The 26,518-nt window shown below is 47.0% G+C and overlaps 1 protein-coding gene and 1 long non-coding RNA gene across 2 annotated transcripts in view; both read left to right on the plus strand.

The window, feature by feature from the left end:
- The window catches only part of ZFTRAF1 (zinc finger TRAF-type containing 1), a 41,047-nt gene extending 19,884 nt beyond the window's left edge, over window positions 1–21,163 (plus strand). Inside the window, 3 exon segments of the mRNA XM_071419114.1 lie at window positions 7,833–8,044; window positions 20,764–20,989; window positions 20,991–21,163. Of these exon segments, the coding sequence (XP_071275215.1) occupies window positions 7,833–8,044; window positions 20,764–20,989; window positions 20,991–21,150 (598 nt within the window). The 3' untranslated portion in view covers window positions 21,151–21,163.
- LOC139586002 (uncharacterized) lies at window positions 296–6,267 on the plus strand. Its single transcript, XR_011677422.1, has 3 exons — window positions 296–663; window positions 1,017–4,191; window positions 6,227–6,267. It is a non-coding gene; the product is annotated as an uncharacterized lncRNA (long non-coding RNA).
- Window positions 21,164–26,518: the final 5,355 nt, after the last annotated feature.

The raw sequence follows: 26,518 nt of genomic DNA on the forward strand, positions 1-26,518 counted from the left end.
TGGTTTTTGGTGGTTTTTGGGTGCTGGGACACCTCAAAGTTCTTGAGATCTTCACTGGATCACCCCCAGTAGGACCATCAGGGTGGCCGATGGATGGGAATGGTCCTGGCTGGGAATTCTCCAATTTTTTGGGGGATTTTTGGGGATTTTGGGGCTGGTTTGGTGCTGGTGGGATGTGGCCGTGGAGAAGGCGGTCAGCGAGCTGCCGGCCGAGTGCGGCTTCTGCGCCCGCCAGTTCCCCCGGTCACTGCTCGAGCGCCACCAGAAGGACGAGTGCCAGGACAGGTCTTGAAGAAATTTTTTTGGGGTTTTTTGGAGGTTTTATGGAGTCTCCAGGTGTTGTTTGGTGGAGTCCAGGTGGTTTTTGGAGGTTCCCTGGTGGTTTGGGGTGGTTTTGGGTGGTGGGACACCAGGAACATCTCGAGATCTTCATTGGATCCACAGCAGAAGCAGTGGCAGGATGGGTGAAGCATTTTATGGGGTTTTTGAAGGATTTTTGGTGGTTCTGGGGTGGTTTTGGGTCTATTCAAGGTGGTTTTGGTGGTTTTTGGGTGGTGGGACACCAGGAACATCTCGAGATCTTCATTGGATCCACAGCACAAGGAGTGTGAGGAAAACTGAAAGAATTTTTGGGGCTTCTTAAGGATTTTTGGTGGTTCTGGGGTGGTTTTGGGTCTATTCAAGGTGGTTTTTGGTGGTTTTTGATGCTGGGACACCTCAAAGTTCTTGAGATCTTTGGAGCTCCACCAGAAGGACGAGTGCCAGGACAGGTCCGAGGGAATTTGGGATTTGGTTTTTTGGAGGTTTTATGGAGTCTCCAGGTGTTGTTTGGTGGAGTCCAGGTGGTTTGGGGTGGTTTGGAGGTGGTTTTTGGTGGTTTTTGGTGGTGGGACACCTCAAAGTTCTCGAGATCTTCATTGGATCCACAGCAGAAGGAGTGTGAGGAAAGGTGAAGGATGTTATGGAGTCTCCAGGTGTTGTTTGGTGGAGTCCAGGTGGTTTGGGGTGGTTTGGAGGTGGTTTGGGGTGGTTTTTGGGTGGTGGGACACCAGGAACATCTCGAGATCTTCATTGGATCCACAGCAGAAGCAGTGTCAGGATGGGTGAAGGATGTTATGGGGTTTTTGAAGGATTTTTGGTGGTTCTGGGGTGGTTTTTGGTGGTTTTGGGGTGGTGGGACACCTCAAAGTTCTTGAGATCTTTGGAGCTCCACCAGAAGGACAAGTGCCAGGACAGGTCCGGGGGAATTTGGGATTTGGGTTTTTGGAGGTTTTATGGAGTCTGCGGGTGTTGTTTGGTGGAGTCCAGGTGGTTTGGGGTGGTTTGGAGGTGGTTTGGGGTGGTTTTGGGTGGTGGGACACCTCAAAGTTCTCGAGATCTTCATTGGATCCACAGCAGAAGGAGTGTGAGGAAAGGTGAAGGATGTTATGGAGTCTCCAGGTGTTGTTTGGTGGAGTCCAGGTGGTTTGGGGTGGTTCTGTGGTGGTTTGGGGTGGTTTCGGATGGTGGGACACCAGGAACATCTCGAGATCTTCATTGGATCCACAGCAGAACCAGTGTCAGGAAAGCTGAAAGATTTTATGGGGTTTTTAAGGGATTTTTGGTGGTTCTGGGGTGGTTTTGGGTCTATTCAAGGTGGTCTTGGTGGTTTTTGATGCTGGGACACCTCAAAGTTCTTGAGATCTTTGGAGCTCCACCAGAAGGACGAGTGCCAGGACAGGTCCGGGGGAATTTGGGATTTGGGTTTTTGGAGGAGTTATGGAGTCTCCGGGTGTTGTTTGGTGGAGTCCAGGTGGTTTGGGGTGGTTTGGAGGTGGTTTGGGGTGGTTTTGGGTGGTGGGACACCAGGAACATCTCGAGATCTTCATTGGATCCACAGCAGAAGCAGTGTCAGGATGGGTGAAGCATTTTATGGGGTTTTTGAAGGATTTTTGGTGGTTCTGGGGTGGTTTTGGGTCTATTCGAGGTGGTTTTGGTGGTTTTGGGGTGGTGGGACACCAGGAACATCTCGAGATCTTCATTGGATCCACAGCAGAAGGAGTGTGAGGAGACCTGAAGGAGTTTATGAGGTTTTGTAAGGATTTTTGGTGGTTCTGGGGTGGGTTTTGTTGGTTTGGAGGTGGTTTTTGGTGGTTTTTGGGTGCTGGGACACCTCCAAGTTCTTGAGATCTTCACTGGATCACCCCCAGTAGGACCATCAGTGTGGCCGATGGATGGGAATGGTCCTGGCTCTGAATTCTCCAATTTTTTGGGGGATTTTTGGGGATTTTGGGGCCGGTTTGGTGCTGGTGGGATGTGGCCGTGGAGAAGGCGGTCAGTGAGCTGCCGGCCGAGTGCGGCTTCTGCGCCCGCCAGTTCCCCCGGTCCCTCCTTGAGCGCCACCAGAAGGACGAGTGCCAGGACAGGTCTGGAATTTTGGGAATTTTTGGGGATTTTTGGAGGTTTTTTGGAGGTGTTATGGAGTCTCCAGGTGTTGTTTGGTGGAGTCCAGGTGGTTTGGGGTGGTTCCGAGGTGGTTTTTGGTGGTTTTGGGTGGTGGGACACCAGGAACATCTCGAGATCTTCATTGGATCCACAGCAGAAGGAGTGTGAGGAGAGGTGAAGGATGTTATGGAGTCTGCAGGTGTTGTTTGGTGGAGTCCAGGTGGTTTTTGGAGGATCCGAGGTGGTTTGGGGTGGTTTGTGGTGGTGGGACACCAGGAACATCTCGAGATCTTCATTGGATCCACAGCAGAACCAGTGTCAGGAGAGGCGAAAGATTTTATGGGGTTTTTAAGGGATTTTTGGTGGTTCTGGGGTGGTTTTGGGTCCATTCAAGGCGGTTTTGGTGGTTTTGGGGTGGTGGGACACCAGGAACATCTCGAGATCTTCATTGGATCTCCACCATTAGGACCATCAGGGTGGCCGAAGGATGGGAATGGTCCAGAATGGGAATTTCGGCCATGGACAGGGATTTGTTGAGGTTCTCCCATGGTTTTTGGTGGTTTTTGATGCTGGGACACCTCCAAGTTCTTGAGATCTTTGGAGCTCCACCAGAAGGACGAGTGCCAGGACAGGTCCGGGAGTTTTTGGGATTTGGGTTTTTGGAGGTTTTATGGAGTCTCCAGGTGTTGTTTGGTGGAGTCCAGGTGGTTTTTGGAGGTTCCCTGGTGGTTTGGGGTGGTTTTGGGTGGTGGGACACCTCAAAGTTCTCGAGATCTTCATTGGATCCACAGCAGAAAGAGTGTGAGGAGAACTGAAGGATGTTATGGAGTCTCCAGGTGTTGTTTGGTGGAGTCCAGGTGGTTTTTGGAGGTTCCGTGGTGGTTTGGGGTGGTTTTGGGTGGTGGGACACCAGGAACATCTCGAGATCTTCATTAGATCCACAGCAGAAGCAGTGTCAGGATGGGTGAAGGATGTTATGGGGTTTTTGAAGGATTTTTGGTGGTTCTGGGGTGGTTTTTGGTGGTTTTGGGGTGGTGGGACACCTCAAACTTCTTGAGATCTTTGGAGCTCCACCAGAAGGACGAGTGCCAGGACAGGTCCGGGGGAATTTGGGATTTGGGTTTTTGGAGGTGTTATGGAGTCTGCGGGTGTTGTTTGGTGGAGTCCAGGTGGTTTGGGGTGGTTTGGAGGTGGTTTGGGGTGGTTTTGGGTGGTGGGACACCAGGAACATCTCGAGATCTTCATTGGATCCACAGCACAAGGAGTAGAAGGAGAGCTGAAGAATGTTATGGAGTCTCCGGGTGTTGTTTGGTGGAGTCCAGGTGGTTTGGGGTGGTTTGGAGGTGGTTTTTGGTGGTTTTTGGTGGTGGGACACCTCAAAGTTCTCGAGATCTTCATTGGATCCACAGCAGAAGGAGTGTGAGGAAAGGTGAAGGATGTTATGGAGTCTCCAGGTGTTGTTTGGTGGAGTCCAGGTGGTTTGGGGTGGTTTGGAGGTGGTTTGGGGTGGTTTTTGGGTGGTGGGACACCAGGAACATCTCGAGATCTTCATTGGATCCACAGCAGAAGCAGTGTCAGGATGGGTGAAGGATGTTATGGGGTTTTTGAAGGATTTTTGGTGGTTCTGGGGTGGTTTTTGGTGGTTTTGGGGTGGTGGGACACCTCAAAGTTCTTGAGATCTTTGGAGCTCCACCAGAAGGACAAGTGCCAGGACAGGTCCGGGGGAATTTGGGATTTGGGTTTTTGGAGGTTTTATGGAGTCTGCGGGTGTTGTTTGGTGGAGTCCAGGTGGTTTGGGGTGGTTTGGAGGTGGTTTGGGGTGGTTTTGGGTGGTGGGACACCTCAAAGTTCTCGAGATCTTTGGAGCACCATCAGAAGGAGGTGTGGGATGATGGGAGAAGAAGTTTTGGAGTTTTCTAAGGATGTTTTAGGGTTCTGGGGTGGTTTTGGGTCTATTCGAGGTGGTTTTGGTGGTTTTGGGTGGTGGGACACCAGGAACATCTCGAGATCTTCATTGGATCCACAGCAGAAGGAGTGTGAGGAGACCTGAAGGAGTTTATGAGGTTTTGTAAGGATTTTTGGTGGTTTCAAGATAGTTTTGTTGGTTTGGAGGTGGTTTTTGGTGGTTTTTGGGTGCTGGGACACCTCAAAGTTCTGGAGATCTTCACTGGATCACCCCCAGTAGGACCATCAAGGTGACCGATGGATGGGAATGGTCCTGGCTGGGAATTCTCCAATTTTTTGGGGGATTTTTGGTGGATTTTGGGGCCGGTTTGGTGCTGGTGGGATGTGGCCGTGGAGAAGGCGGTCAGCGAGCTGCCGGCCGAGTGCGGCTTCTGCGCCCGCCAGTTCCCCCGGTCCCTGCTCGAGCGCCACCAGAAGGACGAGTGCCAGGACAGGTCTGGAATTTTGGGAATTTTTGGGAATTTTTTTGGAGGTTTTTTGGAGGTTTTATGGAGTCTCCAGGTGTTGTTTGGTGGAGTCCAGGTGGTTTTTGGAGGTTCCGTGGTGGTTTGGGGTGGTTTTGGGTGGTGGGACACCTCAAAGTTCTCGAGATCTTCATTGGATCCACAGCAGAAGGAGTGTGAGGAAAGGTGAAGGATGTTATGGAGTCTCCAGGTGTTGTTTGGTGGAGTCCAGGTGGTTTGGGGTGGTTCTGTGGTGGTTTGGGGTGGTTTCGGATGGTGGGACACCAGGAACATCTCGAGATCTTCATTGGATCCACAGCAGAACCAGTGTCAGGAAAGCTGAAAGATTTTATGGGGTTTTTAAGGGATTTTTGGTGGTTCTGGGGTGGTTTTGGGTCTATTCAAGGTGGTCTTGGTGGTTTTTGATGCTGGGACACCTCAAAGTTCTTGAGATCTTTGGAGCTCCACCAGAAGGACGAGTGCCAGGACAGGTCCGGGGGAATTTGGGATTTGGGTTTTTGGAGGAGTTATGGAGTCTCCGGGTGTTGTTTGGTGGAGTCCAGGTGGTTTGGGGTGGTTTGGAGGTGGTTTGGGGTGGTTTTGGGTGGTGGGACACCAGGAACATCTCGAGATCTTCATTGGATCCACAGCAGAAGCAGTGTCAGGATGGGTGAAGCATTTTATGGGGTTTTTGAAGGATTTTTGGTGGTTCTGGGGTGGTTTTGGGTCTATTCGAGGTGGTTTTGGTGGTTTTGGGGTGGTGGGACACCAGGAACATCTCGAGATCTTCATTGGATCCACAGCAGAAGGAGTGTGAGGAGACCTGAAGGAGTTTATGAGGTTTTGTAAGGATTTTTGGTGGTTCTGGGGTGGGTTTTGTTGGTTTGGAGGTGGTTTTTGGTGGTTTTTGGGTGCTGGGACACCTCCAAGTTCTTGAGATCTTCACTGGATCACCCCCAGTAGGACCATCAGTGTGGCCGATGGATGGGAATGGTCCTGGCTCTGAATTCTCTGATTTTTTGGGGGATTTTTGGGGATTTTGGGGCCGGTTTGGTGCTGGTGGGATGTGGCCGTGGAGAAGGCGGTCAGCGAGCTGCCGGCCGAGTGCGGCTTCTGCGCCCGCCAGTTCCCCCGGTCCCTCCTTGAGCGCCACCAGAAGGACGAGTGCCAGGACAGGTCTGGAATTTTGGGAATTTTTGGGGATTTTTGGAGGTTTTTTGGAGGTGTTATGGAGTCTCCAGGTGTTGTTTGGTGGAGTCCAGGTGGTTTGGGGTGGTTCCGTGGTGGTTTGGGGTGGTTTTGGGTGGTGGGACACCAGGAACATCTCGAGATCTTCATTGGATCCACAGCAGAAGCAGTGTGAGGAGAGGTGAAGGATGTTATGGAGTCTCCAGGTGTTGTTTGGTGGAGTCCAGGTGGTTTTTGGAGGTTCTGTGGTGGTTTTTGGTGGTTTTGGGTGGTGGGACACCTCAAAGTTCTCGAGATCTTTATTGGATCCACAGCACAAGGAGTGACAGGAAAGCTGAAAGATTTTATGGGGTTTTAAGGGATTTTTGGTGGTTCTGGGGTGGTTTTGGGTCTATTCAAGGTGGTTTTGGTGGTTTTTGGGTGGTGGGACACCAGGAACATCTCGAGATCTTCATTGGATCTCCACCATTAGGACCATCAGGGTGGCCGAAGGATGGGAATGGTCCAGAATGGGAATTTCGGCCATGGACAGGGATTTGTTGAGGTTCTCCCATGGTTTTTGGTGGTTTTTGATGCTGGGACACCTCAAAGTTCTTGAGATCTTTGGAGCTCCACCAGAAGGACGAGTGCCAGGACAGGTCCGGGATTTGGGAATTTTGGGAATTTTTGGGAATTTTTGGGGGGTTTTTTGGAGGTGTTATGGAGTCTCCGGGTGTTGTTTGGTGGAGTCCAGGTGGTTTTTGGAGGTTCCCTGGTGGTTTGGGGTGGTTTGGGGTGGTGGGACACCTCAAAGTTCTCGAGATCTTCATTGGATCCACAGCAGAAAGAGTGTGAGGAGAACTGAAGGATTTTATGGAGTCTCCAGGTGTTGTTTGGTGGAGTCCAGGTGGTTTGGGGTGGTTTCGAGGTGGTTTTTGGTTGTTTTGGGTGGTGGGACACCTCAAAGTTCTCTAGATCTTTAGAGCACCACCAGAAGCAGGTATGGCTTGACAGGAGAAGAAGTTTTGGGGTTTTCTAAGGATGTTTTAGGGTTCTGGGGTGGTTTTGGGTCTATTCGAGGTGGTTTTGGTGGTTTTGGGTGGTGGGACACCTCAAAGTTCTCGAGATCTTCATTGGATCCACAGCAGAAGCAGTGTCAGGAGAGGCGAAAGATTTTATGGGGTTTTTAAGGGATTTTGGGTGGTTCCAGGGTGGTTTTTGGTGGTTTTGGGTGGTGGGACACCTCAAAGTTCTTGAGATCTTTGGCGCTCCACCAGAAGGACGAGTGCCAGGACAGGTCCAGGAGTTTCAGGGATTTTGGTTTTTGGGATTTTTTGGACGTATTTTGGAGTCTCCAGGTGTTGTTTGGTGGAGTCCTGGTGGTTTGGGGTGGTTTTTTGGTGGTTTGGGGTGGTTTTGGGTGGTGGGACACCTCAAAGTTCTCGAGATGTTCCTTGGAGCACCACCAGAAGGATATTGTGGACTTTTTAGGACTTTTGGGAATTTTTTGGGGAATTTTTTTGGATTTTTTGGGGATTTTTTCGGCTTTTGGGGTGGTTTTTGGTGGTTCTGGGGTGGTGGGACACCTCAAAGTTCTCCAGATCTTCCTTGGTCCACCACCAGAAGAAACACGAGGACATCTGAGGCTTTGGAATAATCCTGGCCTGGATTTTTAGCAATTTATGGGAATTTTGACCCATTTTTCTCCTCAATTTCTCCAAAACCTCCACAATTGTCCCCATCCATGGAGTTGTCCCCAAAACTGGAATTGTCCCCAAAATGTCCCCAAACCTGGAATTGTCCCCAAGATGTCCCCAATTCTCCTTTCTCCAGGGTGACCCAGTGCAAGTACAAACGCATCGGGTGTCCCTGGCAGGGCCCCTTCCACGAGCTCTCGGTGCACGAGGCCGAGTGCTCCCACCCCACCAAGACGGGCAACGAGCTCATGGACATCCTGGACGAGATGGACCAAACGCGCAAGAAGGAGATGCAGCTCTACAACAGCATCTTCAGCCTGCTCAGCTTCGAGAAGATCGGCTACACCGGTATGGAGGACCACCACCGGTCCACCCAGTTCCACACGGTTTGGGGTGTTCCAGAAGGTCCTATGGGTTCTCCAAGGGGTCTCAGAAGGTTCCCAGATGGTTCTATGGAGTTCTCCAAGGGTTCTCAGAAGGTTCCCAGAAGGTCCTATGGGTTCTCCAAGGTTTTCAGAAGGTTCCCAGAAGGTTCTATGGAGTTCCTCAAGTGTTTCCCATGGTTTCCAGAAGGTCCTATGGGGTCTCCAAGGGTTCTCAGAAGGTTTCTAGAAGATTCTATGGGGTTCTCAGAAGGTTTCCCATGGTTTCCAGAAGGTTCTATGGAGGTCTCCAAAGGTTCTCCATGGTTTCCAGAAGGTCCTATGGGTTCTCCAAGGAGTTCTCCATGGTTTCCAGAAGGTTCTGTGGGTTCTCCAAGGGTTCTCACAAAGTTCCCAGAAGGTTTTTAGTGGTTCCCCAAGGGTTCCCCATGGTTTCCAGAAGGTTCTCTGGAGTCCCTCAAGGGTTCTCCATGGTTCCCAGAAGGTTCCCAGAAGGTTTTTAGTGGTTGTCCAAGGGCTCTCCATGGTTCCCAGGAGATGCAGCTCTACAACAGCATCTTCAGCCTGCTCAGCTTCGAGAAGATCGGCTACACCGGTATGGAGGACCACCACCGGTCCCACCAAATTCCACCCAGTTCCATGCGGTTTGGGGCTTTTCCAGAAGGTCCTATGGGGTCTCCAAGGGGTCTCCAAAAGTTCTCAGGAGGTTTTATGGGGTTGTCCAAGGGTTTTGCGTGGTTTCCAGAAGGTTCCCAGAAGGTTCTATGGGTTCTCCAAGGGTTCCTCATGGTTTCCAGAAGGTCCTATGGGGTCTCCAAGGGTTCTCAGAAGGTTCCCAGATGGTTTTATGGAGTTCCTCAAGGGTTCTCCATGGTTCTTAGAAGGTCCTATGGGTTCTCCAAGGGTTCTCACAAAGTTCCCAGAAGGTTCTCTGGAGTTCCTCAAAGGTTTCCCATGGTTTCCAGAAGGTTCTATGGGTTCTCCAAGGGTTCCCAGAAGGTTTGTAGTGGTTGTCCAAGGGTTCCCCATGGTTTCCAGAAGGTTCTATGGAGTCCCTCAAGGGTTCTCCATGGTTCCCAGGAGATGCAGCTCTACAACAGCATCTTCAGCCTGCTCAGCTTCCAGAAGATCGGCTACACCGGTATGGAGGACCACCACCATTCCAAAGAGGTCCCAACTCTTTGGGGCTTTCTAGAAGGTCCTATGGGGTCTCCAAGGGGTCTCAGAAGGTTCCCAGAAGGTTTTTAGTGGTTGTCCAAGGGTTTTGCGTGGTTTCCAGAAGGTTCCTAGAAGGTTCTATGGGTTCTCCAAGGGTTCCTCATGGTTTCCAGAAGGTCCTATGGGTTCTCCAAGGGGGCTCAGAAGGTTCTCAGGAGGTTTTATGGAGTTGTCCAAGGGTTCTCCATGGTTTCCAGAAGGTTCTGTGGGTTCTCCAAGGGTTCTCACAAAGTTCCCAGAAGGTTCTATGGAGTTCGTCAAGGGTTCTCCATGGTTTCCAGAAGGTTCTATGGAGTTCCCCAGGGCTTTCCCATGGTTTCCAGAAGGTTCCAAGGGTTCTCCAAGGGTTCTCCAAGGGTTTCCAGAAGGTTTTATGGAGTTGTCCAAGGGTTTTCAATGGTTTCCAGAAGGTCCTATGGGGTCTCCAAGAATTCTCAGAAGGTTTCCAGAAGGTTCTATGGAGTTCCTCAGGGGTTTCCCATGGTTTCCAGAAGGTCCTATGGGTTCTCCAAGGGTTCTCAGAAGGTTCCCAGAAGGTTCTATGGAGTTCCTCGAGCATTTCCCATGGTTCCTAGTAGGTTCTATGGGTTCTGCAAGGGTTCTCACAAGGTTCTATGGGTTCTCCAAGGGTTCTCAGAAGGTTCCCAGAAGGTTCTATGGAGTTCCTCAAGGGTTCTCGATGGTTTTCAGAAGGTCCCATGGGGTTCTCCAAGGGTTCTCCATGGTTTCCAGAAGGTTCTCTGGTTTCTCTAAGGGTTCTGCAAAGGTTCTCAGAAGGTTTTTAGTGGTTGTCCCAGGGATTTCCATGGTTTCCAGAAGGTTCTGTGGGTTCTCCAAGGGTTCTCACAAAGTTCCCAGAAGGTTCTATGGAGTTTCTCAAGCGTTCTCGATGGTTTCCAGAAGGTTTTAGGAGGTTCTCCAAGGGTTCTCCATGATCTCCAGAAGGTTCTATGGAGTTCTTCAAAGCTTTCCCATGGTTTCCAGAAGGTCCTATGGGGTCTCCAAGGGGTCTCCAAGGGTTCTCAGAAGGTTTCATGAAGTTCCTCAAAGGTTCTCCCATGGTTCCCAGAAGGTTCTATGGAGTCCTCAAAGGGTTCTCCATGGTTTCCAGAAGGTTCTATGGAGTTCCTCAAGCGTTCTCGATGGTTTTCAGAAGGTTCCTAGAAGGTTCTATGGGTTCTCCAAGGGATCTCAGAAGATTCTGAGAAGGTTCTATGGAGTTCCTCAAGCATTTCCCATGGTTTCCAGAAGGTTCTATAGGTTCTCCAAGGATTCTCTGAAGGTCCTATGGAGTTCTCCAAGGGTTCTCCATGGTTTCCAGAAGGTTCTATGGAGTTCTTCAAAGGTTTCCCATGGTTTCCAGAAGGTCCTATGGGGTCTTCAAGGGTTCTCAGAAGGTTCCCAGAAGGTTTTATGGAGTCCTCAAAGGGTTCTCCATGGTTTCCAGAAGGTTCTATGGGTTCTCCAAGGGTTCTCAGAAGGTTCCCAGATGGTTTTATGGAGTCCTCAAAGGGTTCCTAGAAGGTTCTATGGGTTCTCCAAGGGGTCTCCAAGGGTTCTCAGGAGGTTTTATGGGGTTGTCCAAGGGTTTTCCATGGTTTCCAGAAGGTTCTATGGGTTCTCCAAGGGTTCTCAGAAGGTTCCCAGGAGGTTTTATGGGGTTCCTCAAGGGTTCCCCATGGTTTCCAGAAGGTTTTAGGAGGTTCTCCAAGGGTTCTCCATGATCTCCAGGAAGGTTCTATGGGGTCTCCAAGGGGTCTCAGAAGGTTCTCAGAAGGTTTTATGGAGTTTCTCAAGGGTTCTCCATGGTTTCCAGAAGGTTCTGTGGAGTTCCTCAAGCGTTTCCCATGGTTTCCAGAAGGTCCTATGGGTTCTCCAAGGGGTCCCAGAAGGTTCCCAGATGGTTCTATGGAGTTCTCCAAGGGTTCTCAGAAGGTTCCCAGAAGGTCCTATGAGTTAGCCAAGGATTCTCCATGGTTTCCAGAAGGTTCTATGGGTTCTCCAAGGGTTCTCCAAGGGTTCTCAGAAGGTTTCCAGAAGGTTTTTAGTGGTTGTCCAAGGGTTTTCCGTGGTTCCCAGAAGGTTCTATGGGTTCTCCAAGGGTTCTCCAAGAATTCTCAGAAGGTTTTATGGAGTCCTCAAAGGGTTCCCAGAAGGTTTCCAGAAGGTTCTATGGAGTTCCTCAAGGGTTCTCCATGGTTTCCAGAAGGTTCCAAGGGTTCTCCAAGGGTTCTCCAAGGGTTTCCAGAAGGTTTTATGGAGTTGTCCAAGGGTTTTCAATGGTTTCCAGAAGGTCTCTATGGGTTCTCTAAGGGGGCTCAGAAGGTTCCTAGGAAGTTTTATGGAGTTCCTCAAGGGTTCCTCATGGTTTCCAGAAGGTTCTATGGGTTCTCCAAGGGTTCTCAGAAGGTTCCCAGATGGTTTTATGGAGTCCTCAAAGAGTTTCCCATGGTTTCCAGAAGGTCCTATGGGGTCTCCAAGGGTTCTCGGGAGGTTTTATGGAGTTCCCCAGGGGTTTTCCATGGTTTCCAGAAGGTTTTATGGGTCCTCCAAGGGGTCTCCAAGGGTTCTCAGAAGGTTCCCAGAAGGTTTTATGGAGTCCTCAAAGGGTTCTCCATGGTTTCCAGAAGGTCCTATGGAGTTCCTCAAGTGTTTCCCATGGTTTCCAGAAGGTTCTATGGGTTCTCCAAGGGTTCTCCATGGTTTCCAGAAGTTCCTATGGGGTCTCCAAGGGTTCTCAGAAGGTTCCTAGATGGTTTTATGGAGTCCTCAAAGGGTTCTCCATGGTTTCCAGAAGGTTCTATGGGGTCTCCAAGGGTTTCCAGAAGGTTCCTAGAAGGTTTTATGGAGTTCCTCAAGTGCTTCCCATGGTTTCCAGAAGGTCCTATGGGGTTCTTCAAAGGTTTCCCATGATTTCCAGAAGGTTCTATGGGGTCTCCAAGGGTTCTCAGAAGGTTCCCAGATGGTTTTATGGAGTCCTCAAAGGGTTCTCCATGGTTTCCAGAAGGTTCTTATGGGTTCTCCAAGGGTTTCGAATGGTTTCCAGAAGGTCCTATGGGTTCTCCAAGGGTTCTCAGAAGGTTCCCAGATGGTTTTATGGAGTTCCTCAAGGGTTCTCCATGGTTTCCAGAAGGTCCTATGGGTTCTCCAATGAGTTCTCTATGGTTCCCAGAAGGTTTCCAGAAGGTTCTGTGGGTTCTCCAAGGGTTCTCACAAAGTTCCCAGAAGGTTCTGTGGAGTTCCTCAAGGGTTCTCCATGGTTTCCAGAAGGTCCTATGGGGTTCTTCAAAGGTTTCCCATGATTTCCAGAAGGTTCTATGGGGTCTCCAAGGGTTCTCAGAAGGTTCCCAGATGGTTTTATGGAGTCCTCAAAGGGTTCTCCATGGTTTCCAGAAGGTTCTATGGGTTCTCCATGGTTCTTAGAAGGTCCTATGGGTTCTCCAAGGGGTCTCACAAAGTTCCCAGAAGGTTCTCTGGAGTTCCTCAAAGGGTTCTCCATGGTTTCCAGAAGGTTCTATGGGTTCTCCAAGGGTTCTCAGAAGGTTTTTAGTGGTTGTCCAAGGGTTCCCCATGGTTTCCAGAAGGTTCCCTGGAGTCCCTCAAGGGCTCTCCATGGTTCCCAGGAGATGCAGCTCTACAACAGCATCTTCAGCCTGCTCAGCTTCGAGAAGATCGGCTACACCGCTATGGAGGACCACCACCGGTCCCACCAAATTCCACCCAGTTCCATGCGGTTTGGGGCTTTCTAGAAGGTCCTATGGGGTCTCCAAGGGTTCTCCAAGGGTTCTCAGGAGGTTTTATGGGGTTGTCCAAGGGTTTTGCGTGGTTTCCAGAAGGTTCCTAGAAGGTCCTATAGGTTCTCCAAGGGTTCTCAGAAGGTTCCCAGGAGGTTTTATGGAGTTCCTCAAGGGTTTTCCATGGTTTCCAGAAGGTTCTATGGAGTTCCCCAGGGCTTTCCCATGGTTTCCAGAAGGTTCCATGGGTTCTCCAAGGGTTCCCAGAAGGTTCCCAGAAGGTTTTTAGTGGTTGTCCAAGGGTTCTCCATGGTTCCCAGGAGATGCAGCTCTACAACAGCATCTTCAGCCTGCTCAGCTTCGAGAAGATCGGCTACACCGCTATGGAGGACCACCACCGGTCCACCCAGTTCCATGCGGTTTGGGGTTTTTCCAGAAGGTCCTATGGGGTCTCCAAGGGGTCTCAGAAGGTTCCCAGAAGGTTCTATGGGGTTCCTCAAGTGTTACCCATGGTTTCCAGAAGGTCCTATGGAGGTTTCCAAGGGTTCTCCATGGTTTCCAGAAGGTTCCATGGGTTCTCCAAGGGTATTCAGAAGGTTTCCAGAAGGTTCTATGGAGTTCCTCAAGCGTTTCCCATGGTTTCCAGAAGGTTCCATGGGGTCTCCAAGGGTTCTCAGAAGGTTTTTAGTGGTTGTCCAAGGGTTCCCCATGATTTTCAGAAGGTTCCATGGGTTCTCCAAGGGTTCCCAGAAGGTTTCCAGAAGGTTCTGTGAAGTTCCTCAAGGGTTCTCCTTGGTTTCCAGAAGGTTCTATGGGTTCTCCAAGGGTTTCTGGAAGGTTCTATGGAGTTCCTCAAGGGTTCTCCATGGTTTCCAGAAGGTTCTATGGAGTTCCTCAAGGGTTCTCCATGGTTTCCAGAAGGTTCCATGGGTTCTCCAAGGGATCTCAGAAGGTTCCCAGATGGTTTTATGGAGTTCCTTCAAAGTTCTCCATGATTTCCAGAAGGTTCTATGGGTTCTCCATGGTTCCTAGAACGTTCTATGGAGTTCCTCAAGGGTTTCCCATGGTTTCCAGAAGGTTCTATGGAGTCCTCAAAGGGTTTCCAGAAGGTTCTATGGGTTCTCCAATGTTCTCAGAAGGTTTCCAGAAGGTCCTATGGGGTCTCCAAGGGGTCTCCAAGGGTTCTCAGGAGGTTTCATGGGGTTGTCCAAGGGTTTTCCGTGGTTTCCAGAAGGTTCCATGGGTTCTTCTAGAGTTTCCAGAAGGTTCTATGGGGTTCTCAGAAGGTTTCCCATGGTTTCCAGAAGGTTCCATGGGTTCTCCAAGGGTTCTCAGAAGGTTCCCAGAAGGTTCCATGGGTTCTCCAAGGGTTCTCCATGGTTCCCAGAAGGTTCCATGGATTTTCCACCGTTTCCCCCAAATTTTTCCCCGTTTTTTTCTGCCGTGCAAAGGAAATTTTGGGATTTCTCCTGCAATTCCAGGAGAGTTTGGGCTTGGGGGAGGAAATTTGGGAATTTTGTGGGATCCCAATGAATCCCTTTAGGATCCATTGATAATTTGGGGAGCTTTTTAGGATCTGATCAGAATTTTGGGAATTTTGTGGGATCCCGGTGAATCCCTTTAGGATCATGGTGATAATTCCAGGAATTTTGTAGGATCCTGAAGATTCCTTTTGGGATCTGATCAGAAATTTGGGAATTTTGTAGGATCCTGGTGAGGCCCCTTGGAAACTTGGGATCGTTTTGGGAATTTTGTGGGATCTGAGGAGAATTTTGGGAATTTTGTAGGATCCTGGTGAATCCTTTTAGGATCATGGTGAGAATTCCAGGAATTTTGTAGGATCCTGGTGGAACCACTTGGAAACCTGGGATCATTTTGGGAATTTTGTGGGATCCCGGTGAAGCCCCTTGGAAACCTGGGGTCATTGTGGGAATTTTGTAGGATCCTGGTGAATCCTTTTAGGATCCTGGTGATGATTCCAGGGATTTTGTGGGATCCCGGTAAATCCCTTTAGGATCATGGTGAGAATTCCAGGAATTTTGTGGGATCCTGGTGAATCCTTCTGGGATCTGATCAGAATTTTGGGAATTTTGTAGGATCTGGTGATGATTCCAGGAATTTTTTAGGATCCTGGGGAATCCTTTTAGGATCTGAGGAGGAATTTTGGGAATTTTGTAGGATCTGGTGATGATTCCAGGAATTTTTTAGGATCCTGGGGAATCCTTTTAGGATCTGAGGAGGAATTTGGGAATTTTGTAGGATCCTGGTGGTTCCTTTTAGGATCTGGTGAGAACTTCGGGAATTCTGTGGGATCCTGGGGAATCCTTTTAGGATCCATTGATAATTTTGGGAATTCTGTGGGATCCTGGGGAATCCTTTTAGGATCCATTGATAATTTTGGGAATTTTGTGGGATCCTGGTGAGGCCCTTTGGAAACCTGGGATCATTTGGGGAATTTTTGTAGGACCCTGAGCAATTCTTGGAGCATCCCATGAAAATTCCGGGAATTTTGTGGGATCCTGGGGAATCCTTGTAGGATCTGATCAGAATTTTGGGAATTTTGTGGGATCCTGGTGGTTCCTTTTAGGATCTGATCAGAAATTCAGGAATTTTGTGGGATCCTGGTGAATCCCTTTGGGATCTGATCAGAATTCCGGGAATTTTGTAGGATCCCGGTGAAGCCCCTTGGAAACCTGGGATCATTTGGGGAATTTTGTGGGATCTGCTGAGAAATTTGGGAATTTTGTGGGATTCTGGTGAAGCCCCTTGGAAACTTTTGGGAATTTTTGTAGGATCCTGAGCAATTCTTGTAGCATCCAATGAAAAACCCAGGAATTTTGTGGGAACCTGGTGAGGCCACTTGGAAACCTGGGATCATTTGGGGAATTTTGTGGGATCTGCTGAGAATTTTGGAAAATTTTGTAGGATCCTGGTGAATCCTTTTAGTATCCATTGATAATTCCATGAATTTTGTAGGATCCTGAAGTTTCCTTTTGGGATCTCATCAGAATTTTGAGAATTTTGTGGGATCCTGGTGATGATTCCAGGAATTTTTTAGGATCCTGGTGAATCCCTTTAGGATCTGATCAGAATTTTGGGAATTTTGTGGGATAACAATGAATCCCTTTAGGATCTGATCAGAATTTTGGGAATTTTGTGGGACCCTGAGGAATCCCTGTAGCCCCCGGTGACCCCTCCTGGACCCTTCCCCTCCCCCTCTGACCTTTCCCTGACCCCCCCTGACCCCACCCTGACCCCTCCTGACCCCTCCTGACCCCTCCCTGACCCCTCCCTGACCCCTCCCTGACCCCCCCTGACCTCACCCTGACCCCTCCCTGACCTCACCCTGACCCCTCCCTGACCCCCCCTGACCCCTCCTGACCCCTCCCTGACCCCTCCTGACCCCTCCCTGACCCCTCCCTGACCCCTCCCTGACGCCTCCCTGACCCCTCCCTGACCCCTCCTGACCCCTCCCTGACCCCTCCCTGACCCCTCCTGACCCCTCCTGACCCCTCCTGACCCCTCCCTGACCCCTCCCTGACCCCTCCTGACCCCCCTGACCCCTCCCTGACCCCTCCTGACCCCTCCTGACCCCTCCCTGACCCCTCCCTGACCCTCCCTGACCCCCCCTGACCCCTCCTGACCCCTCCCTGACCCCTCCCTGACCCCCCCTGACCTCCCTGACCCCTCCCTGACCCCTCCATGACCCCTCCCTGACCCCTCCTGACCCCCCCTGACCCCCCCTGACCCCTCCTGACCCCTCCTGACCCCTCCTGACCCCTCCCTGACCCCCCCTGACCCCTCCCTGACCCCTCCCTGACCCCCCCAATTTTTCCCCGATTTTTCCCCAATTTTTTCCCAATTTTCCCCCGATTTTTTCCCCAATTTTTTCCCAATTTTTCCCCGATTTTTTCCCAATTTTCCCCTGATTTTTCCCCGATTTTTCCCTGTTTTTTTCCCAAATTTTTCCCGATTTTTCCCCGATTTTTCCCCGATTTTTCCCAGTTTTTCCCCAATTTTTTCCCAATTTTCCCCAATTTTTTCCCAATTTTTCCCCGTTTTTTTTCCCCAATTTTCCCCCGATTTTTTTCCTCGATTTTTCCCCAATTTTTTCCCGATTTTTCCCCGATTTTTTCCCAATTTTCCCCTGATTTTTCCCCGATTTTTCCCTGTTTTTTTCCCAATTTTTCCCCAATTTTTCTTCAATTTTTTCCCAATTTTTTTCCCGATTTTTTTCCGGATTTTTCCCCTGATTTTTCCCACATTTTTCCCTGTTTTTACCCGATTTTTCCCTGATTTTTTCCCAATTTTCCCCCGATTTTTTCGCCATTTTCCCCCGATTTTTTCCCGATTTTTCCCCGATTTTTTTGACAATTTTTCCCTGATTTTTCCCTGATTTTTCCCGAATTTTCCCCGATTTTTTCCCCAATTTTTCCCCATTTTTTCCCCAATTTTTTCCCGATTTTTTTCCAGATTTTTCCCCGATTATTTTGCCAATTTTTCCTTGATTTTTCCTTGATTTTTTCCCAATTTTCCCCCAATTTTTCCCTGATTTTTCCCCAATTTTTTCCCAATTTTTTTCCCCAATTTTCCCCCAATTTTTCCCCAATTTTTTCCCCTGATTTTTCCCCAATTTTTCCCCAATGTTCCCCAATTTTTCCCTGATTTTCCCCCGATTTTTTCCCCGATTTTTCCCCAATTTTTCCCAAAATTTTCCCAAATTTTCCCCCAATTTTTCTCCGATTTTTTTCCCAATTTTCCCCCGATTTTTCCCCAATTTTTCCCCGATTTTTTCCCGATTTTCCCCCAATTTTCCCCAGATTTTTCCCCAATTTTTCCCGATTTTTTCCCCAATTTTTTCCTGATTTTTTTCCCGATTTTTCCCTGATTTCCCCCCGATTTTTCCCCAAATTTTCCTCAATTTTTCCCCGATTTTTCCCCGATTTTTTCCCCGATTTTTCCCCGATTTTCCCCCAATTTTTCCCCGATTTTTCTTCAATTTTTTCCCGATTTTTTCCTCGATTTTTCCTGATTTTTTCCTGATTTTTTCCCTATTTTTCCCCGATTTTTTCCCGATTTTTCCCCAATTTTCCCCGATTTTTTCCCGATTTTTCCCCAATTTTTCCCGATTTTTTTCCCAATTTTTCCCCGATTATTTTGCCAATTTTTCCTTGATTTTTCCTTGATTTTTTCCCAATTTTCCCCCAATTTTTCCCTGATTTTTCCCCAATTTTTTCCCAATTTTTTTCCCCAATTTTCCCCCAATTTTTCCCCAATTTTTTCCCCTGATTTTTCCCCAATTTTTCCCCAATGTTCCCCAATTTTTCCCTGATTTTCCCCCGATTTTTTCCCCGATTTTTCCCCAATTTTTCCTCGATTTTTTCCCCTGATTTTTCCCCGATTTTTCCCCGATTTTCCCCCAATTTTTTCCCGATTTTCCCCCAATTTTTTCGTGATTTTTTTCCCGATTTTCCCCTGATTTTTCCTGATTTTCCCCAATTATTCCACAATTTTTTCTCAAATTTTTTCCCGATTTTCCTCCGATTTTTCCCCAATTTTCCCCAATTTTTCCCAAATTTTTTCCCCATTTTTCCTCGATTTTCCCCAATTTTCCCCCAATTTTTTTGCCGATTTTTCCCCGATTTTCCCCCAATTTTTTCCCGATTTTTTTCCTGATTTTCCCCTGATTTACCCCCAATTTTCCCCCAATTTTTCCCCGATTTTCCCCGATTTTTCCCCAATTTTTCCCCGATTTTCCCCCATTTTTTTTCCGATTTTTCCCCAATTTTCCCCAAATTTTCCCCCAATTTTTTCCCAATTTTCCCCCAATTTCCCCCAATTTCTCCCCAATTTCCCCCAATTTTTTCCCTATTTTCCCCCAATTTTCCCCCGCTTTTCCCCCAATTTTCCCCTAATTTTCCCCGAATTTTCCCCCAATTTTTTCCCATTTTTCCCCCAATTTTTCCCCAATTTTTCCCCAATTTCCCCCAATTTTTTTCCAATTTTCCCCCAATTTCCCCCCAATTTTCCCCCAATTTTTTCCCAATTTCCCCCAATTTTTCTCTCCAATTTTCCCCCAATTTTTCCCCCAATTTTCCCCAAATTTCCCCCAATTTTTTCCCTATTTTTTCCCTATTTTTCCCTATTTTTTCCTGATTTTTCCCCGATTTTTTTCCGATTTTGCCCTGATTTTCCCCCGTTTTTTCCCCAATTTTTCCCCGATTTTTCCCCGTTTTTTTCCCAAATTTTTCCCGATTTTTCCCCGATTTTTTCCCCGATTTTTCCCCGAATTTTTCCCCTGATTTTTCCCCAATTTCCCCCAATTTTTCCCCAATTTTCCCCCGATTTTCCCCAATTTTTTTCCCAATTTTCACGATTTTCCCCCAATTTTTCCCCCAATTTTTCCCCCAATTTTCCCCTGATTTTTCCCCAATTTTCCCCCGATTTTTCCCCAATTTTTCCCTGATTTTTTCCCCAATTTTTCCTTGATTTTTTCCCCCAATTTTCTCCCTATTTTTCCCCGATTTTCCCGCAATTTTTTTGCCAATTTTTCCCCAATTTTTCCCCGATTTTTCCCCGATTTTCCCCCAATTTTTTTGCCAATTTTTCCCTGATTTTTTTTCCTGATTTTCCCCTGATTTTTCCTGATTTTTCCTCAATTATTCCAGAATTTTTCTCAATTTTTTTCCCGATTTTTCCCTGATTTTTCCTCGATTTTTCCCCCAATTTTCCCCTGATTTTTCCCCAATTTTCCCCCGATTTTTCCCCAATTTTTCCCTGATTTTTCCCCAATTTTTCCTCGATTTTTCCCCCAATTTTCCCCTGATTTTTCCCCAATTTTCCCCCAATTTTTTTTCCAATTTTTCCCCAATTTTTTCCCAAATTTTCCCCAATTTTTCCCCAATATTTTCCCCTATTTTCCCCCAATTTTCCCCCGATTTTCCCCCAATTTCCCCCCAATTTTTTCCCTATTTTTCCCCGATTTTCCCCCCAATTTCCCCCCAATTTTCCTCCAATTTTCCCCCAATTTCCCCCCAATTTTCCCCCAATTTTCCCCCAATTTTTCCCCATAATTCCCCCAATTTTCCCCCAATTTCCCCCTGATTTCCCCCCAATTTCCTCCCAATTTTCCCCCAAATTTTCCCCCGATTTTCCCCCAATTTTTTTCCAATTTTTCCCCTATTTTTCCCCCAATTTTCCCCCAATTTTCCCCCAATTTCCCCCAATTATTCCACAATTTTTTCTCAATTTTTTCCCGATTTTCCCCCAATTTCCCCCAATTTCCCCCCAATTTCCCCCCAATTTTTTCCCAATTTCCCCCAATTTTTTCCCAATTTCCCCCAATTTTTCTCCCAATTTTCCCCCAATTTTTCCCCCAATTTTCCCCCAATTTTTCCCCCAATTTTTTCCCTATTTTTCCCTATTTTTTCCCGATTTTTCCCCCCATTTTCCCCCAATTTTTCCCCCAATTTTCCCCCAATTTCCCCCCAATTTTTTCCCTATTTTTCCCCGATTTTCCCGCAATTTTTTTGCCAATTTTTCCCCGATTTTTCCCTGATTTTTCCCCGATTTTTTCCCGATTTTCCCCCAATTTTTTCCCGATTTTTTTCCTGATTTTCCCCTGATTTTTCCTCAATTATTCCACAATTTTTCTCAATTTTTTTCACGATTTTTCCCTGATTTTTCCTCGATTTTTTTCCCAATTTTCCCAATTTTTCCCCCCCCCATGCAGAGGTCCAGTTCCGCCCGTACCGCACCGACGACTTCATCACGCGCCTCTACTACGAGACGCCGCGCCTCACCGTGCTCAACCAGACCTGGGTGCTGAAGGCGCGCGTCAACGACTCGGAGCGCAACCCCAACCTCTCGTGCAAGCGCACGCTGAGCTTCCAGCTGATCCTCAAGAGCAAGGTCAACTCGCCCATGGAGTGCTCCTTCCTGCTCCTCGAGGGGCCCTACGGTCAAGATCCGCCCCGTCATCTACCACTTCGTCTTCAGCAACGAGAGCAACGAGACCGACTACATGGCGCTGCCCATCGTCGACTCGGTGGAGTGCAACAAACTGCTGGCGGCCAAGAACATCAACCTGCGCCTTTTTATATTCCAGATCCAAAAATAAAGCGCCCGCCTGACTTTGGCTTTTTCTCCCCCGGGGAGATGGGACTGGAGGGTGGGGTTTTGGGGTGTTTTTTTTTTGGGTTTTTTTGGGGTTTTTTTTGGGGGAGGGTGAGGGTGGAAAGAGGATGATGATGGTGATGATGATGATAATGGTGATGATGAAGAGTTTTAGCGGTGTCGGCGTTGTCGGTGTTGATGGCGTCGCACGCGGCCGGGAAGGCGGCGGAAGCATTAAGGAAGCGGAGTTGACGTGGTTGAGAGTGGGTTGGGAGAGGGGAAAAAAATGGGGTGGAAATGGGTTGGGAAAGGAGAAAAAAATGGGTGGAAATTGGTGAGGATGGGTTGGAATTGAGAAAAATTGGTGGTGAGTAAATGGAGTTGGCTTGGGACCATCAAAAATGGGTGGAAATTGGTGAAAATGGGTTGGAAGCAGCAAAAATTGGTGGTGAGGGAATGAAATTATGTTGGAACCATCAAAAGTGGGTTGGAAGTGACAAAAATGGGTTGGAAAAGACAAAAGTTGGTGGTGAGTGAATGGAATTGGCTTGGGACCATCAAAAATGGGTGGAAATTGGTGAAAATGGGTTGGAAGAGAGAAAAAATGGGTTGGAAGTGACAAAAATGGTTTAAAATGGCAAAAAATGGTGGTGATTGAATGGAATTGGCTTGGGGCCATCAAAAATGAGTTGGAATTGGTGAAAATGGGTTGGAAAAGACAAAAATGGGTGGAAATTGGTGGAAATCGGTTGGGAGAGGGGGAAAAAATGGGTGGAAATGGGTGGGAATGGGTTGGAAAAGAGAAAAGTTGGTGGGAGAGCGAATGGAACTGCCTTGGAACCATCAAAATGGGTTGGAAGTGACAAAAATGGGTGGAAATTGGTGGGAATCGGTTGGGAAAGGAGAAAAAATGGGTGGAAATTGGTGAAATGGGTTGGAGAGAGAAAAAATGGTGGTGAGCGAATGGAATTGGCTTGGAACCATCAAAAATGGGTTGGAAGTGACAAAAATGGGTTGGAAAAGACAAAAATGGGTTGGAAGCACCAAAAATGGGTGGTGAGGGAGTGGAATTACATTGGAACCATCAAAAATGGGTTGGAAGAGACAAAAGTTGGTGGTGAGTGAATGGAATTTGCTTGGAACCATCAAAATGGGTGGAAATTGGTAAAAATGGGTTTAAAGCAACAAAAATTGGTGGTGAGGGAGTGGAGTTGGCTTGGAACCATCAAAAATGGGTGGAAATTGGTGAAAATGGGTTGGAAGAGAGAAAAATGTGTTGGAAGCACCGAAAATTGGTGGTGAGCAAATGAAATTCCATTGGAACCATCAAAAATGGGTTAGAAAAGACAAAAATGGGTTGGAAAACACAAAAGTTGGTGGTGAGTGAACGGAATTGCCTTAAGACATCAAAAATGGGTTGGAAGTGACAAAAATGGGTTGGAAGTGACAAAAGTTGGTGGTGAGCGAATGGAATTGGCCTGGAACCATCAAAAATGGAATTGAAGTGGTGAAAATGGGTTGGAAAAGACAGGAATGGGTTGAAACTGGTAAAAATGGGTTTAAAGCAACAAAAGTTGGTGGTGAGCGAATGGAGTTGCCTTGGAACCATCAAAAATGGGTGGAAATTGGTGAAATTGGTTTAAAGCAACAAAAATTGGCGGTGAGAAAACGGAGTTGGCTTGGGACCATGAAAAATGGCGCTGAGGTGGTGAAAATGGGTTGGAAAAGAGAAAAATTGGTGCTGAGCTGATGGAACTGCCTGGGGACCGTCAAAAATGGGCTGGAAGTGGCAAAAATTGGTGGTGAGCGAATGGAATTGGCCTGGAACCATCAGAAATGGGTTGGAATTGGTGAAAATGGGTTGGAAGAGACAAAAATGGGTTGGAATTGGTGAGAATGGTTTGGGAGAGAGAAAAATGGGTTGGAAGCACCAAAAATTGGTGGTGAGTGAATGAAATTATGTTGGAACCATCAAAAATGGGTTGGAAGAGACAAAAATGGGTGGAAATTGCTGAAAATGGGTTGGAAAAGACAAAAGTTGGTGGTGAGTGAATGGAGTTGCATTGGGACCGTCAAAAATGGGGGGAAATTGGTAAAAATGGGTTGGAAAAAACAAAAATGGGTTGGAAAACACAAAAGTTGGTGGTGAGTGAATGGAATTGGCTTGGAACCATCAAAAATGGGTTGAAATTGGTGAAAATGGGTTGGAAGTGACAAAAATGGGTGGAGATTGGTGAGAATGGGTTGGAAGAGAGAAAAAATGGTTGGAAGTGACAAAAATGGGTTGGAAAGGACAAAAATGGGCTGGAAGTGACAAAAGTTGGCGGTGAGAAAATGGAGTTGGCTTGGGACCGTCAAAAATGGGTTGGAAGTCCCAAAAATTGGTTTAAAGTGGCAAAAATTGGTGGTGAACGAATGGAATGGCCTGGGAAGCATCAAAAATGGGTGGAAATTGGTGGAAATGGGTTGGAAAAGACAAAAATGGGCTGGAAGTGACAAAAATGGGTTGGAAAGGACAAAAATTGGTGGTGAGCGAATGAAATTGGCTTGGAACCATCAAAAATGGGTGGAAATTGGTAAAAATGGGTTGGAAGAGACAAAAGTTGGTGGTGAGTGAAGGGAATTGGCTTGGAACCATCAAAAATGGGTGGAAATTGGTGAAAATTTGGTTTAAAGCAACAAAAGTTGGTGGTGAGCAAATTGAGTTGGCTTGGGACCATGAAAAATGGCGCTGAGGTGGTGAAAATGGGTTGGAAAAGAGAAAAATTGGAGGTGAGCGAATGGAATTGCCTTAAAACATCAAAAAATGGGTTGGAAGCACCAAAAATCGGTGGTGAGTAAATGAAATTACGTTGGAACCATCAAAAATGGGTTGAAATTGGTAAAAATGGGTTGGGAGAGAGAAAAAATGGTGGTGAGCAAATGGAACTGCCTTGGAACCATCAAAAATGGGTTGGAATTGGTGAGAATTGGTTAAAAAAGACAAAAATGGGTTGGAATTGGTGAAAATGGGTTGGAAAAGAGAAAAAATGGGTTGGAAGTGACAAAAGTTGGGGGTGAGTGAATGGAATTGGCTTGGAACCATCAAAAATGGGTGGAAATTGGTGAAAATGGGTTTAAAGCAACAAAACTTGGTGGTGAGCAAATTCAGTTGGCTTGGGACCATGAAAAATGGGTTGGAAAAGACAAAAATTTGTGGAAATTGGTGGAAATGGGTTGGAAGAGAGAAAAATGGTTGGAAGTGACAAAAATTGGTGGGAAAGCAGCAAAAGCTGGTGAAGAGTGAATGGAATTGGTTTGCAACCATCAAAAATGGGGGGAAATTGGTGAAAATTTGGTTTAAAGCAATGAAAGTTGGTGGTGAGAAAACAGAGTTGGCTTGGAACCATCAAAACTGGCACTGAGGTGGTGAAAATGGGTTGGAAAAGAGAAAAATTGGTGGTGAGTGAATGGAATTGGTTTGGAACCATCAAAAATGGGTTGGAATTGGTAGAAATGGGTTGGAAGAGACAAAAATGGGTGGAAATTGGTAAGAATGGGTTGGAAAGGAGAAAAAATGGTTGGAAGTGACAAAAGTTGGTGGTGAACGAATGGAATTGGCTTGGAACCATCAAAAATGGGTTGGAATTGGTGAAAATTGGTTTAAAGTGACAAAAATGGGTGGTGAGGAAATGGAGTTGGCTTGGAACCATCAAAAATGGGTGGAAATTGTTGAAAATGGGTCGGAAGAGACAAAAATTGGTGGTGAGTGAAGGGAATTGGCTTGGGACCACCAAAATTGGGTTGGAAGAGACAAAAATGGGTTTGAAGCGGCAAAAATTGGTGGTGAGAAAATGGAGTTGGCTTGGAACCATCAAAAATGGGTGGAAATTGGTGAGAATGGGTTGGAAGAGAGAAAAAATGGGTTGGAAGTGACAAAAGTTGGTGGTGAGTGAATGGAATTGGATTGGAAACATCAAAAATGGGTTGGAAAAGACAAAAATGGGTTGGAAAAGACAAAAATGGGTTGGAAGTGACAAAAATGGGTTGGAAAAGACAAAAGTTGGTGGTGAGTGAATGGAATCGGCTTGGAACCATCAAAAATGGGTTGGAATTGGTGAAAATGGGTTGGAAGAGACAAAAATGGGTGGGAATTGGTGGGAATGGGTTGGAAAAGAGAAAAAATGGTGGGAAAGCGACAAAAGTTGGGGGTGAGTGAATGGAATTACATTGGAACCATCAAAAATGGGTTGGAAGTGGCAAAAATGGGTTTAAAGAGGAAAAAATTGGTGGTGAGCGAATGGAGTTGGCTTGGGACCATCAAAAATGGGTTGGAATTGGTGAGAATGGGTTGGAAGAGAGAAAAACTGGTTGGAAGTGACAAAAATGGGTTGGAAAAGACAAAAGTTGGTGGTGAGCGAATGGAATTACAATGGAACCATCAAAAATGGGCTTGAAGTGACAAAATTGGTTTAAAATGGCAAAAAATGGTGGTGATTGAATGGAATTGGCTTGGGAGCATCAAAAATGGGTGAAAATTGGTGAAAATGGGTTGGAAGCAGCAAAAATTGGTGGTGAGTGAATGGAATTACGTTGGAACCATCAAAAAAGGGTGGAAATTAGTGAAATTGGGTTGGAAGAGAGAAAAAAATGGTTGGGAGTGACAAAAATGGGTTGGAAAAGACAAAAATGGGTTGGAAGTGACAAAAGTTGGTGGTGAGTGAATGGAATTGGCTTGGAACCATCAAAATGGGTTGGAATTGGTAGAAATGGGTTGGAAGAGACAAAAATGGGTGGAAATTGGTGAGAATGGGTTGAAAGAGAGAAAAAATGGGTTGGAAGCAGCAAAAATTGGTGGTGAGTGAATGAAATTATGTTGGAACCATCAAAAATGGGTTGGAAGAGACAAAAATGGGTTGAAATTGCTGAAAATGGGTTGGAAAAGACAAAAGTTGGTGGTGAGTGAATGGAGGTGCATTGGGACCGTCAAAAATGGGGGGAAATTGGTAAAAATGGGTTGGAAAACACAAAAATGGGTTGGAAAACACAAAAGTTGGTGGTGAGTGAATGGAATTGGCTTGGAACCATCAAAAATGGGTTGAAATTGGTGAAAATGCATTGGAAGAGACAAAAAAGGGTGGAGATTGGTGAGAATGGGTTGGAAGAGAGAAAAAATGGTTGGAAGTGACAAAAATGGGTTGGAAAGGACAAAAATGGGCTGGAAGTGACAAAAGTTGGCGGTGAGAAAATGGAGTTGGCTTGGGACCGTCAAAAATGGGTTGGAAGTCCCAAAAATTGGTTTAAAGTGGCAAAAATTGGTGGTGAACGAATGGAATGGCCTGGGAAGCATCAAAAATAGGTGGAAATTGGTGGAAATGGGTTGGAAAAGACAA

The sequence above is a fragment of the Agelaius tricolor genome, unplaced genomic scaffold, assembly GCF_023055355.1.
Source record: "Agelaius tricolor isolate 1412-34295 unplaced genomic scaffold, bAgeTri1.0.p SCAF_100, whole genome shotgun sequence".
NCBI lineage: Eukaryota > Metazoa > Chordata > Aves > Passeriformes > Icteridae > Agelaius > Agelaius tricolor.